This window comes from Cherax quadricarinatus, chromosome 73 (genome assembly GCF_038502225.1).
Source record: "Cherax quadricarinatus isolate ZL_2023a chromosome 73, ASM3850222v1, whole genome shotgun sequence".
Lineage (NCBI taxonomy): Eukaryota > Metazoa > Arthropoda > Malacostraca > Decapoda > Parastacidae > Cherax > Cherax quadricarinatus.
The window spans coordinates 427,088-442,877 of NC_091364.1; the positions used below are offsets into that span (position 1 = coordinate 427,088).

At 39.5% G+C, this 15,790-nt stretch overlaps 1 protein-coding gene across 2 annotated transcripts in view; it reads right to left on the reverse strand.

Moving 5' to 3' along the window:
- Window positions 1–15,790, reverse strand: part of LOC128701117 (protein YIPF1-like) — a 36,410-nt gene that overhangs the window by 6,918 nt on the left and 13,702 nt on the right. For both annotated transcript variants that reach the window (XM_070100512.1, XM_070100513.1), the window contains 3 exons: window positions 12,382–12,574; window positions 11,131–11,247; window positions 6,540–6,694 (listed from right to left, as the gene is read on the reverse strand). In XM_070100512.1, coding sequence (XP_069956613.1) covers window positions 6,540–6,694; window positions 11,131–11,247; window positions 12,382–12,574 — 465 coding nt within the window. The remainder of the gene's footprint in view (window positions 1–6,539; window positions 6,695–11,130; window positions 11,248–12,381; window positions 12,575–15,790) is intronic.

A 15,790-nucleotide genomic window follows, 5' to 3' on the forward strand; every position in this document is an offset into this window, starting at 1 on the left:
ACCACTGTGTTAAGTCACCCGTGTGACCAGTGTGTTTGACAGCTGATTACTCAGCCCTGAGCATATGAGCCCTCTTGTACAGAAAGCTTTTATGCTCGTCGCTCGTGATGTTCTGCAGAATCGTACCTGCTACGATTCCCATCGAGATTTGTTTCACTTCACCTCCAGACCTTCAGAGTGCAGTTATATGTAGAGAAACAAGTCTGGGGACGCTTAGACTAACCTCTGCTATAACTCCAACTGCCGAGAGAATGACACGCTGTGTCAGCCTCGTGTCACAAGCTTCAGTGAGCAGCCTGCACAAAGAAGATGTCACTTTGACTGCTAGCTCTCTCACTGCAGTCTGGTGTATGATGTTACGACTCCCAGATGTTTCGCCCAGTCGTCTCTGCCACGACTCGCTCCACAACTCGCTCCACGCTCGCCGGCAGTGACAGCCCAGCGACAGTACCAGTCGAGAAGTGTCCTCCTGAGTCGCTTGCCAGAAGTCCTGCCCAGTTGCCGAGTTTTGTCGACGCCTCACTCGAGGGCACCAGCATGTCGTGCCCCAGGTTGAGTGAAAACCTGCAGCGACTCCTACGATGTCTGCTTCACCGTTCCAGAGGAGACCGTAACCTGTTACCTCACAGCTCAGCCGCAGCGATGTCTCCTGTGTTGCAGTATCTGTCCAGATGCAGGAAGGCGTGCAGTGATGCCCTTCGATGCTCATTGCCTATGACCACAATGTTTAGCACACCCCACATGTTTTTTTCTTCCCTCCCTGTAGGAAGTTTTTTTTCCATGTCCATATGTATATATTTTTATTATTATTTTATTATCACACCGGCCGATTCCCACCAAGGCAGGGTGGCCCGAAAAAGAAAAACTTTCACCATCATTCACTCCATCACTGTCTTGCCAGAAGGGTGCTTTACACTACAGTTTTTAAACTGCAACATTAACACCCCTCCTTCAGAGTGCAGGCACTGTACTTCTCATCTCCAGGACTCAAGTCCGGCCTGCCGGTTTCCCTGAATCCCTTCATAAATGTTACTTTGCTCACACTCCAACAGCACGTCAAGTATTAAAAACCATTTGTCTCCATTCACTCCTATCAAACACGCTCACGCATGCCTGCTGGAAGTCCAAGCCCCTCGCACACAAAACCTCCTTTACCCCCTCCCTCCAACCCTTCCTAGGCCGACCCCTACCCCGCCTTCCTTCCACTACAGACTGATACACTCTTGAAGTCATTCTGTTTCGCTCCATTCTCTCTACATGTCCGAACCACCTCAACAACCCTTCCTCAGCCCTCTGGACAACAGTTTTGGTAATCCCGCACCTCCTCCTAACTTCCAAACTACGAATTCTCTGCATTATATTCACACCACACATTGCCCTCAGACATGACATCTCCACTGCCTCCAGCCTTCTCCTCGCTGCAACATTCATCACCCACGCTTCACACCCATATAAGAGCGTTGGTAAAACTATACTCTCATACATTCCCCTCTTTGCCTCCAAGGACAAAGTTCTTTGTCTCCACAGACTCCTAAGTGCACCACTCACTCTTTTTCCCTCATCAATTCTATGATTCACCTCATCTTTCATAGACCCATCCGCTGACACGTCCACTCCCAAATATCTGAATACGTTCACCTCCTCCATACTCTCTCCCTCCAATCTGATATTCAATCTTTCATCACCTAATCTTTTTGTTATCCTCATAACCTTACTCTTTCCTGTATTCACCTTTAATTTTCTTCTTTTGCACACCCTACCAAATTCATCCACCAATCTCTGCAACTTCTCTTCAGAATCTCCCAAGAGCACAGTGTCATCGGCAAAGAGCAGCTGTGACAACTCCCACTTTGTGTGTGATTCTTTATCTTTTAACTCCACGCCTCTTGCCAAGACCCTCGCATTTACTTCTCTTACAACCCCATCTATAAATATATTAAACAACCACGGTGACATCACACATCCTTGTCTAAGGCCTACTTTTACTGGGAAAAAATTTCCCTCTTTCCTACATACTCTAACTTGAGCCTCACTATCCTCGTAAAAACTCTTCACTGCTTTCAGTACCTACCTCCTACACCATACACTTGCAACATCTGCCACATTGCCCCCCTATCCACCCTGTCATACGCCTTTTCCAAATCCATAAATGCCACAAAGACCTCTTTAGCCTTATCTAAATACTGTTCACTTATATGTTTCACTGTAAACACCTGGTCCACACACCCCCTACCTTTCCTAAAGCCTCCTTGTTCATCTGCTATCCTATTCTCCGTCTTACTCTTAATTCTTTCAATTATAACTCTACCATACACTTTACCAGGTACACTCAACAGACTTATCCCCCTATAATTTTTGCACTCTCTTTTATCCCCTTTGCCTTTATACAAAGGAACTATGCATGCTCTCTGCCAATCCCTAGGTACCTTACCCTCTTCCATACATTTATTAAATAATTGCACCAACCACTCCAAAACTATATCCCCACCTGCTTTTAACATTTCTATCTTTATCCCATCAATCCCGGCTGCCTTACCCCCTTTCATTTTACCTACTGCCTCACGAACTTCCCCCACACTCACAACTGGCTCTTCCTCACTCCTACAAGATGTTATTCCTCCTTGCCCTATACACGAAATCACAGCTTCCCTATCTTCATCAACATTTAACAATTCCTCAAAATATTCCTTCCATCTTCCCAATACCTCTACCTCTCCATTTAATAACTCTCCTCTCCTATTTTTAACTGACAAATCCATTTGTTCTCTAGGCTTTCTTAACTTGTTAATCTCACTCCAAAACTTTTTCTTATTTTCAACAAAATTTGTTGATAACATCTCACCCACTCTCTCATTTGCTCTCTTTTTACATTGCTTCACCACTCTCTTAACTTCTCTCTTTTTCTCCATATACTCTTCCCTCCTTGCATCACTTCTACTTTGTAAAAACTTCTCATATGCTAACTTTTTCTCCCTTACTACTCTCTTTACATCATCATTCCACCAATCGCTCCTCTTCCCTCCTGCACCCACTTTCCTGTAACCACAAACTTCTGCTGAACACTCTAACACTACATTTTTAAACCTACCCCATACCTCTTCGACCCCATTGCCTATGCTCTCATTAGCCCATCTATCCTCCAATAGCTGTTTATATCTTACCCTAACTGCCTCCTCTTTTAGTTTATAAACCTTCACCTCTCTCTTCCCTGATGCTTCTATTCTCCTTGTATCCCATCTACCTTTTACTCTCAGTGTAGCTACAACTAGAAAGTGATCTGATATATCTGTGGCCCCTCTATAAACATGTACATCCTGAAGTCTACTCAACAGTCTTTTATCTACCAATACATAATCCAACAAACTACTGTCATTTCGCCCTACATCATATCGTGTATACTTATTTATCCTCTTTTTCTTAAAATATGTATTACCTATAACTAAACCCCTTTCTATACAAAGTTCAATCAAAGGGCTCCCATTGTCATTTACACCTGGCACCCCAAACTTACCTACCACACCCTCTCTAAAAGTTTCTCCTACTTTAGCATTCAAGTCCCCTACCACAATTACTCTCTCACTTGGTTCAAAGGCTCCTATACATTCACTTAACATCTCCCAAAATCTCTCTCTCTCCTCTGCATTCCTCTCTTCTCCAGGTGCATACACGCTTATTATGACCCACTTCTCGCATCCAACCTTTACTTTAATCCACATAATTCTTGAATTTACACATTCATATTCTCTTTTCTCCTTCCATAACTGATCATTTAACATTACTGCTACCCCTTCCTTTGCTCTAACTCTCTCAGATACTCCAGATTTAATCCCATTTATTTCCCCCCACTGAAACTCTCCTACCCCCTTCAGCTTTGTTTCGCTTAGGGCCAGGACATCCAACTTCTTTTCATTCATAACATCAGCAATCATCTGTTTCTTGTCATCCGCACTACATCCACGCACATTTAAGCAACCCAGTTTTATAAAGTTTTTCTTCTTCTCTTTTTTAGTAATTGTATACAGGAGAAGGGGTTACTAGCCCATTGCTCCCGGCATTTTAGTCGCCTCATACGACACGCATGGCTTACGGAGGAAAGATTCTTTTCCACTTCCCCATGGACAATAGAAGAAATAAAAAAGAGAACAAGAGCTATTTAGAAAAAGGAGAAAAACCTAGATGTATGTATATATATATATGCATGTGCGTGTCTGTGAAGTGTGACCAAAGTGTAAGTAGGAGTAGCAAGATATCCCTGTTATCTTAGCGTGTTTATGAGACAGAAAAAGAAACCAGCAATCCTACCATCATGCAAAACAGTTACAGGTTTTTGTTTCACAGTCATCTGGCAGGACGGTAGTACTTCCCTGGGTGGTTGCTGTCTACCAACCTACTACCTATAATGTATATATATGTTTTTATTTTGTGTTCTGTGCCCTGTTCCTACGAGAGAGAGACCGAGTTTCTTTTACTACCAGTATTGTCGCGTCGGGACGACGCGCGGTAGGTGGCCGAGCGTATGTAGACAGCCTGTACTGTCTGCGCAGACAGCCCCTGCTGTCTGCCAGCTTAGTTCATATTTCGCGCCATGCTGGTGCTGCCACCTAGAGGCCTTGCCACTTCAGTATGCCCAGACTTGCCTCACCCTCACTCACACAGCGGCCTAGCAGCAAGACACAAGGCCTCCCAGCTCTCTCTCGTTGGATGGCCCTGCCCGGGCCATGGGCACAAACACACAAGCCTGTGTACCCACCACGACTTAACAATAAATGAAGAAGCCTCCGAAGAAGACGTCTATCATTTAACCACCCGCTTGCAGCACCTACCAAATAAACTCGTTAAACTATTTCTGTAATACATCTTCCATTCTATCAAATGAGACCAAGAAATCGCAAATGCAACTGTAAAAAAAATACGAAAAGTCGCTGTGTTAACCCTTTGACTGTCGCAACCCCCAATCCTGAGGTGTCTCCTGGTGTCGCAAAATTTAAAAAAAAAAAATTATTTTTTCTTATGAAATGATGGAGAATCTTTTCCCGATTGTAATGACACCAAAAAAAAAACGAAATTTGATGGAAAACTGACGGAATTATGCTCTCGGTGATTTCGCCCACTTTGAGCCCTATTTTCGGCTAATTCCATTGCTCCAGTCGCCCAAACTCATAGCTATTTCTTTAGAACTCCATTTTTTCTATCGGTTGAGTACAAGAAACTGCCCATTTACCGATTTCAACTACCTAATAATGTGGTCAGAAATTTGCAATTTGGTCAATTTCACGAAAACTAAAAAATATGACAATTTCAAAATAAGGCCCAGAATGAACAATGCAGACATTCCTGGCTCTAAAATATCATTTTCTTTGTTCATCAGTCACGTCTCCAGGCCCCTCTGATATTACTCTTGCTTTCTATTTTGAATTTTTATTCAAAAAAAAAATAGAAGACTTACTATTATGCAGACTACTGCAATACTGTAATAATTGTATAAATAACATCAACCCATTCATGACTGCATATTAGAATGGCTAGTTGGACATTTATTGGACAATGGCATCATTTGTTTACTTTTGAACATTGGCAAAAATCAAACATTTCCCCTACTTTGAGCTCCATTTCTAGGTTCTTTTTATAGTAAAATCAATCAAAATCACCTCTATTTTTATAATATGTTTTCCATTCTATCAAATGAGACCAAGAAAATGAGAATACAACCATAAATACTATACGAAAATAGACCACAAAATCGGCATTTTAATTAAAAAAAAAACGGTCGGAGTTTTTTTTTTTCTCATTATGCACTGCGTGCTCCAGGATTTTTTTTATATAGTGCACACTGACCACACAGACCCATTCTCTAACATGTGGGCCTACCAGCTTTCTCCTGCTTGATTTGAAGTCGCTAGAATTCATGAGTATATATACGTCAAACACGGTACCTCGTAAGACGTATATATACGGCCGCGACAGTCAAAGGGTTAATCGAAAATTACGGTCTCAGTTTTTTTCTCATTATGCACTGTGTGCTGCAGGATTTGTTTTATGTAGTGCACACATACCACATAGATGCATTCTCTCATATCTAGGCCCAAATTTACCGCTCACAGCTTATCAGAGTGAGCTGAGCTCATGGCGTAGATCTACGGTTTGGACCCTCAACGTATAGCCATAGATCTACGTCATGGACCCTCAAAGGGTTAAAGGAAGAAGAAATACAACTACTATACAGCAAAGAAATAATACAGTACATATTAAACCAATTTAATGCATCTATGAACGAGTTTTTTTAAGCAAATAATAATACTGAGTGTAACCGAGGATCCAACCCCCGATATCCTAGCATGCCTCCCAAGCCCGCAAAATTACTGAGATGCCTTAGACCCCCAAGCCATCAATGCACCAATGATCCAGCGTTTTAAGGCATCTCAGAATTTTGGCGGGCTTAGAAGGCGTGCTAAAAATATCAGCAGTTTGAATCTTGGCTAGTCGCAACATTATTATATTTGGTTTAAACCAATTCAAATACGATATCTTCAGGCACTTACCGATACTGGTATGAAGATGGCAAGAGAGTAGCCATAGATACAAAGCAGTTCAAGAAGTGATATCTTTGCCCGTGATCCTCGCCACACCAGCAGACCCCATACAGCAATTGGTATCAACCAAGCATATGCAAATATAGCAGAAGCAGCTAATGTAACTGTAGATTAAGAAAACAAACATAAAATTAGTTTACATCTGAATGGTTTTGGGAATTATTGACCTTATAGCAACAAATAAGAAATATTAAGAAGATTACAGGAAATTAACAATGAATGTATACCGAAACTAGTAACCTGGCAAAAGTGTTAAACATTTATGAGGTTTATGCACATTTTTTGTTATTAAATTCAGGAATAACATCAGCACAGTATCTCTACATGTAAACATGACTCAACAGGAATCAAAGGAAATAAAAAAAAAAGCTTACGAAAAGACAAAAGTACATACAATGGTTGAAAAAGCAATATTAACTTTTTCTGCAATCATAAATAAAAAGGAGCATGCTAATTAGAGAAATGAGTGGAATAAGAATAGGTCACAAACTGCCAATACTAGATTTAGTATTACTGGGTAATAGAAAAAATAAGAAATTCTAAAAATAAATACAATATAATGCAACTTGGAAAAAGCAATCATTTTCCATTTTAAACTACACATGTTGCTAGATATGACTTGAAGAAAAAAAAAGAAAAGGACAAATAAGATCAAACATCAGAAAGATAAATTTGACAAGCAAAGAAAATGACTGAATGAATGATGGTGAATGTGGTTTCTCCTTGGATCGCCATGACAACCTCAAATCACCAAAAATTCAAACAAATAAAAAAAAAAAAAATAATGTAGGAGGAAGGAAGAAACTTTGGAAAAGAAATAGCACACATGAGAAAGTCAGAACCAAGTCTTTTTAGTATGTAGAATGCAAGCCAAATGTGAAAGACAAAATAAAGAGAACTGATGGCTGTGATAAAATTATCAAACTGAAAAAGCAAATGTGAAAATACAAAGCATGAAGTACCTGTGTGCATTTACAAAAGAGGACACTAATTAGATAAAGTGGACTTGGACCCACAACATCCAACTAAAGTGGAGCTCACTGAAATATCCAAGGATGTAAAGAAGCTACTACACTGTATTTTCTATTGATTCCATCCCACATTTAAGGAAATATATTCAAATGAATTTTCACAGTGCTACACTACATCATTCACATTTTACTATCACATGATGGTCTGATTCCTTTTCTCTAATATATACTATATGTTGCCCTTTCAATAATGTTTTTCCATTTTTTTTTTTTTTTTTTTTTGGGCTTTGTGCTTTTCAGTTTTTTTTTTTTTATGCTGTTGGAGTGTGAGCAGGGCAATATTTAGTGAAGGGATTCAGGGAAACCAGTTATTTTTACATAGCAGGACTTGAGTACTGGAAATGGAAAATACAATGCCTGCACTTTAAAGGAGGGGTTTGGAATATTGGCAGTTTGGAGGGATAAGTTGTACATTTTTTTTTTCAACAAGTCGGCCGTCTCCCACCGAGGCAGGGCGACCCAAAAACGAAAGCAAGTCGGCTAAAAGAAAATACTTTCATCATCATTCAACACTTTCACCTCACTCACATATAATCACTGTTTTTGCAGAGGTGCTCAGAATACAATAGTTTATAAGCATATACGTACAAAGATACATAACATATCCCTCCAAACTGCTAATATCCCGAACCCCTCCTTTAAAGTGCAGGCACTGTACTTCCCATTTCCAGGACTCAAGTCTGGCTATATAAAAATAACCGGTTTCCCTGAATCCCTTCACTAAATATTACCCTGCTCACACTCCAACAGCTCATCAGGTCCCAAATACCATTCGTCTCCATTCACTCCTATCTAACACATTCACGCGTGCTTGCTGGAAGTCCAAGCCCCTCGCCCACAAAACCTCCTTTACCCCCTCCATCCAACCTTTGCAAGGACAACCCCCTACCCCGCCTTCCTTTCCCTACAGATTTATACGCTCTCCATGTCATTCTACTTTGATCCATTCTCTCTAAATGACCAAACCACCTCAACAACCCCTCTGACTAATACTTTTATTAACTCCACACCTTCTCCTAATTTCCACACTCCAAATTTTCTGCATAATATTCACACCACACATTGCCCTTAGACAGGACATCTCCACTGCCTCCAACCGCCTCCTCGCTACAGCATTTACAACCCAAGCTTCACACCTATACAAAAGTGTTGGTATCACTATACTTTCACATATTCTCTTCTTTGCCTCCATAGATAATGATTTTTGTCTCCACACATACCTCAACGCACCACTCGCCTTTTTTTCCTTCATCAATTCTATGATTAACCTCATCCTTCATAAATCCATCTGCTGACACATCAACTCCCAAATATCTGAAAACATTCACATCTTCCATACTCCTCCTCCCCAATTTGATACCCAATTTTTCTTTATCTAAATCATTTGATACCCTTATCACCTTACTCTTTTCTATGTTCACTTTCAACTTTCATCCTTTACACACACTCCCAAACTCGTCTACTAACCTTTGCAATTATTCTTTAGACTCTCCCATAAGTACAGTATCATCAGCAAAAAAGTAACTGTCAATTCCCATTTTGTATTTGATTCCCCATAATTTAATCCCACCCCTCTCCCGAACACCCTAGTTGACAAATAGGCAGCAGAGAGTTTGCATAAATGGGGAGAAATCAGAGTGGGGAAGCGTCACGAGCGGTGTTCCACAGGGGTCAGTGTTGGGCCCCCTGCTGTTCACAATCTACATAAACGACATAGATGAGGGCATAAAGAGCGACATCGGCAAGTTTGCCGATGACACCAAAATAGGCCGTCGAATTCATTCTGACGAGGACATTCGAGCACTCCAGGAAGATTTGAATAGACTGATGCAGTGGTCGGAGAAGTGGCAGATGCAGTTTAATATAGACAAATGCAAAGTTCTAAATGTTGGACAGGACAATAACCATGCCACATATAAACTAAATAATGTAGATCTTAATATTACGGATTGCGAAAAAGATTTAGGAGTTCTGGTTAGCAGTAATCTGAAACCAAGACAACAGTGCATAAGTGTTCGCAATAAAGCTAATAGAATCCTTGGCTTCATATCAAGAAGCATAAATAATAGGAGTCCTCAGGTTGTTCTTCAACTCTATACATCCTTGGTTAGGCCTCATTTAGATTATGCTGCACAGTTTTGGTCACCGTATTACAGAATGGATATAAATTCTCTGGAAAATGTACAAAGGAGGATGACAAAGATGATCCCATGTATCAGAAACCTTCCCTATGAGGATAGACTAAGGGCCCTGAAACTGCACTCTCTAGAAAGACGTAGAATTAGGGGGGATATGATTGAGGTGTATAAATGGAAGACAGGAATAAATAAAGGGGATGTAAATAGTGTGCTGAAAATATCTAGCCTAGACAGGACTCGCAGCAATGGTTTTAAGTTGGAAAAATTCAGATTCAGGAAGGATATAGGAAAGTACTGGTTTGGTAATAGAGTTGTGGATGAGTGGAACAAACTCCCAAGTACCGTTATAGAGGCCAGAACGTTGTGTAGCTTTAAAAATAGGTTGGATAAATACATGAGTAGATGTGGGTGGGTGTGAGTTAGACCTGATAGCTTGTGCTAACAGGTCGGTTGCCGTGTTCCTCCCTTAAGTCAATGTGACCTGACCTGACTAGGTTGGGTGCATTGGCTTAAGCCGGTAGGAGACTTGGACCTGCCTCGCATGGGCCAGTAGGCCTTCTGCAGTGTTCCTTCGTTCTTATGTTCTTATGTTCTTATGTTCTTACAACCCCATCTATAAATATATTAAACAACCATGGTGACATTACACATCCCTGTCTAAGACCTACTTTTACCGGGAAGTATTCTCCCTCTCTTCTACACACCCTAACCTGAGCCTCACTATCCTCATAAAAACTCTTTACAGCATTTAGTAACTTACCACCTATTCCATATACTTGTAACATCTGCCACATTGCTCCCCTATCCACTCTATCATATGCCTTTTCTAAATCCATAAATGCAATAAACACTTCCCTACCTTTATCTAAATAATGTTCACATATATGCTTCAATGTAAACACTTGATCTACACATCCCCTACCCACTCTAAAACCTCCTAAACTGTTGAATCTGGCCACCCCTGAAAAACAGTGATTATGTATGAGTGAGGTGAAAGTGTTGAATGATGATGAAAGTATTTTCTTTTTGGGGATTTTCTTTCTTTTTGGTCACCCTGCCTCAGTGGGAGAATAATAATAATAATCAGTTTCACATCTAATGGGCTTAATCTATCAACTTTCTCAAGTGTATGTGCTTGCATCAGGCAATCCATTATTCTCCCACACTCTTGTTCTCACTGCATACAAGTTGCAATTTCATTACAGAATTCCTAAAGTCAGTGAGGGACTCAATCTAAGGAATTGAACTTGTGTTCCAATTCCTTGAACTGAGCCAGAATGCCTTCCAATCCCCCAAGCATTTTTACTTCCTGGATATGATGTAAAGGCAACAAGGCATAACCTAAACAGAAACACAAAGAATGCTCCTTACCTTTACGAAACTCATATCTCCAGATATATGTCTCTGCTGGTGAAGCAGCCAAATAATTTGCAAGGTTACCAGTAATGGCTGTAGTAAAGGCCAGAGTTGTGCAAATCCAGAATGGGCCTGAAATAAGAGGTGAATACCATAAAGAAACTATGGTATTTAGATGTAGTTCTAACAAATTATGCAGCTATAAGCTTTAACAAAAATTACAATTAAACTTTCCAGTCTTGAAACAGCAAACAACATACACCCCTTTACAAGCTGATCAGGAATAGCAAATATTAAATTCATTGTTAAGACATTCAAGTCTGGTTAGCCAGACTTGAGTCCTGGAGGTGGAAAGTATATAGTGCCTGCACTCTGAAGGAGGAGTGGGGTTATCTGCAGTTTGGAGGGGCCTCTGAACTGCAGTACTAGCATGCCTCTAGCAAGACAGTGACAGTACAAGTGATGGTGAAAGCATTTCTTTGTTTTCAAGTCACCCTGCCTTGGTGGGAAACATCCGGTGTGTTTAAAAAGAAAAAGTACAAGTGATTTGATAGTTATCATTTTCCAACCGGTCATTTTCTTGGCCTTTCACACAACTGTTTTATTTTGTACTCTAAATAATAGGTCACTGAATGTGCAAGCTCATTTGTCACTATTTGTTTGTTTGTCTCAGGAGTAGCAAGGATCCACACATCTCGTGAGAATTGTTACAAAAGGTTACCGAGTAAGGAATGAAGTCACACTAATCAAAACTTTCCCTAATATAAACAACACTTAGTTCATAAGTAAAATCACAACAAGCAAACTTTCGCTATGAGGGAGACAACTACTTGGAAAAATCATGAAAAAATATGAATGTGTAGTTGACATTGTATATACTGTATTACAAATGTATTGTAAAACTGAACCTTTTAAATTGTGGGGGTTAAGTTCTGGATTTGATTTAAATCCTGAAAACACACATGTACAATGCAAAATTTTGCATGTCCAAATTATTTAAATGTTTTTGGCTCTCTCTCTTTATTTGAATGAAAATCTATGGTTATTTTTTTGTTTAGAGATTGTATATAAAGAAAAAAAATGACAAAGGACACAAAGAAACAAGAATAATCACAGCTATTTGCTAAATGGCCTACAGTAAAATCACTGTACAGTAGAAACCACATGGATTACAAAGCACATGAATTCTGGGGTTAAGCTGTACAGCAAAATGCCTTGTTAATATGGTAAAATACCAATGAATATACTGCTTTTATTCAGACTTACCATAAAGATCAGGATTTGGTCGAATATATGACTGCAAGTAACTGACACCTGGCTTGGGAACCATTGACCATAAAATTCTATCTCCAACTTGTTTACTTTCAACATCAAAAAACTGCTGGTAAAAATCAAACGTCCAGAAAGATGCACCTGACTTCAGACCTGCCGGTTCTCCACTCTCATTATCACCCATGAGCTGCAAAATGTAAACTTAAATAATACACAGGATATCAGGTTGTGAAAATAATTATACATGTATACTCATACAGTATATTAAAAAAATAAATACAAATTTAAAGAATTCTTTGAAACCATACTACAAGTTCAATACATCAATAACAATTATATTAACCCTTTGACTGTCGCGGCCATATATATATATACGTTTACGAGGTACCGTGTTTGACGTATATATACTCATAAATTCTAGCGGCTTCAAATCAGGCAGGAGAAAGCTGGTAGGCCCACATGTGAGAGAATGGGTCTGTGTGGTCAGTGTGCACCATATAAAAAAAATCCTGGAGCACGCAGTGCATAATGAGAAAAAAAAAACTCCGACCGTTTTTTTTTAATTAAAATGCCGACTTTGTGGTCTATTTTTGTATAGTATTTGTGGTTGTATTCTCGCTTTCTTGGTCTCATTTGATAGAATGGAAACTATATTATAGAAATAGAGGTGATTTTGATTTATTTTACTATAAAAAGAACCTGGAAATGGAGCACAAAGTACGGGAAATGTTTGATTTTTGCCGATGTTCAAAAGTAAACAAATGATGTCATTGTCCAATAATGTCCAAATAGCCATTCTAATATGCAGTCATGAATGGGTTGATGTAATTTTTACAATTATTACAGTATTGCAGTAGTCTGCATAACAGTAAATCTTCTATTTTTTGTTTGAATAAAATTTCAAAATAAAAAGCAAGAGTAATATCACAGGGGCCTGGAGACATGACTGATGAACAAAGAAAATGTTATTTTAGAGCCAGGAAAGTCTGCATATTGTCATATTTTTTAATTTTCGTGAAATTGGCCAAATTGCAAATTTCTGACCATGTTATTGGGTAGTTGAAATCGGTAAATGGGCAGTTTCTTGTACTCAATCGATGGAAAAAATGGAGTTCTGAAGAAATAGCTATGAGTTTGGTTGACTGGAATAATGGAATTAGCCGAAAATAGGGCTCAAAGTGGGCGAAATCGCCGATTTGTAAATATCGCCGAGGTCGCTAACTTCGCGAGAGCGTAATTCCGTCAGTTTTCCATCAAATTTTGTTTTTTTTGGTGTCTTTACAATCGGGAAAAGATTCTCTATCATTTCATAAGAAAATATAATTTTTTTTTTTTAAATTTTGCGACACCAGAAGACACCTCAGGATTGGGGGTTGCGACAGTCAAAGGGTTAAATAATTACAGTGGGTAGGGGATGTGTAGATCAAGCGTTTACATTGAAGCATATATGTGAACAGTATTTAGATAAAGGTAGAGAAGTTTTTATTGCATTTATGGATTTAGAAAAGGCATATGATAGAGTGGATAGGGAAGCAATGTGGCAGATGTTGCAAGTACAGTGGACCCCCGGTTTACGATCAGCTCCCAATACGACCAATTATGTAAGTGTATTTATGTAAGTGCATTTGCATGTGTATGTTTGGGGGTCTGAAATGGACTATTCTAATTCACAATATTCCTTATGGGAACAAATTCGGTCAGTACTGGCACCTGGCATACTTCTGGAATGAAATAATATCGTAAACCGGGAGTCCACTGTATGTGGAATAGGTGGTAAGTTACTAAATGCTGTAAAGTTTTTATGAGGATAGTGAGGCTCAGGTTAGGGTGTGTAGAAGAGAGGGAGACTACTTCCCAGTAAAAGTAGGTCCTAGACAGGGATGTGTAATGTCACCATGGTTGTTTAATATCTTTATAGATGGGGTTGTAAAAGAAGTAAATGCTAGGGTTTTTAGGAGAGGGATGGGATTAAATTATGGGGAATTAAATACAAAATGGGAATTGACACAGCTGCTTTTTGCTGATGATACTGTGCTTATGGGAGATTCTAAAGAAAAATTGCAAAGGTTAGTGGATGAGTTTGGGAGTGTGTGTAAAGGTAGAAAGTTGAAAGTGAACATAGAAAAGAGTAAGGTGATGAGGGTATCAAATGATTTAGATAAAGAAAAATTGGATATTAAATTGGGGAGGAGGAGTATGGAAGAAGTGAATGTTTTCAGATACTTGGGAGCTGACGTGTCGGCGGATGGATTTATGAAGGATAAGGTTAATCATAGAACTGATGAGGGAAAAAAGGTGAGTGGTGCATTGAGGTATATGTGGAGACAAAAAACGTTATTGATGGAGGCAAAGAAGGGAATGTATGAAAGTATAGTAGTACCAACACTCTTATATGGGTGTGAAGCTTGGGTTGTGAATGCAGCAGCGAGGAGGCGGTTGGAGGCAGTGGAGATGTCCTGTCTAAGGGCAACGTGTGGTGTAAATATTATGCAGAAAATTCGGAGTGTGGAAATCAGAAGGTGTGGAGTTAATAAAAGTATTAGTTAGAGGGCTGAAGAGGGGTTGTTGAGGTGGTTTGGTCATTTAGAGAGAATGGATCAAAGTAGAATGACATGGAGAGCGTATAAATCTGAAGGGGAAGGAAGGTGGGGTAGGGGTCATCCTCGAAAAGGTTGGAAGGAAGGGGTAAGGGAGGTTTTGTGGGCGAGGGGCTTGGACTTCTAGCAGGCATGCATGAGCGTGTTCGATAGGAGTGAATGGAGATGAATGGTATTTGGGACCTGACGATCTGTTGGAGTGTGAGCAGGGTAATATTTAGTGAAGGGATTCAGGGAAACCGGTTGTTTTTGTATAGCCGGACTTGAGTCCTGGAAGTGGGAAGTACGGTGCCTGCACTCTAAAGGAGGGATTCGGGATATTAGCAGTTTGGAGGGATATGTTGTGTATCTTTATACATATATGCATATATACATATACATATATGCATATATGCATATATACATATACATATACATATATGCATATACATACATGCATATACATATACATATACATATATGCATATATACATATACATATATGCATATATGCTGTTGCGTTCTGAGCACCTCTGCAAAAACAGTGATTATGTGTGAGTGAGGTGAAAGTGTTGAATGATGATGAAAGTATTTTCTTTTTGGGGATTTTCTTTCTTTTTGGGTCATCCTGCCTCAGTGGAAGACGGCCGACTTGTTAAAAAAAAAAATTACAGATGTTCCCTTTATTCTTAATAGCCAGAACCAAGATATAGACACAAACTATAAACATTTTATAGTTGGAGGTATTACAGTACAACAATGTACTGTTAATACCTCAATATTAGTATTTAAAATAGATAAGGAAACAGATAATACTACAGTGCAAA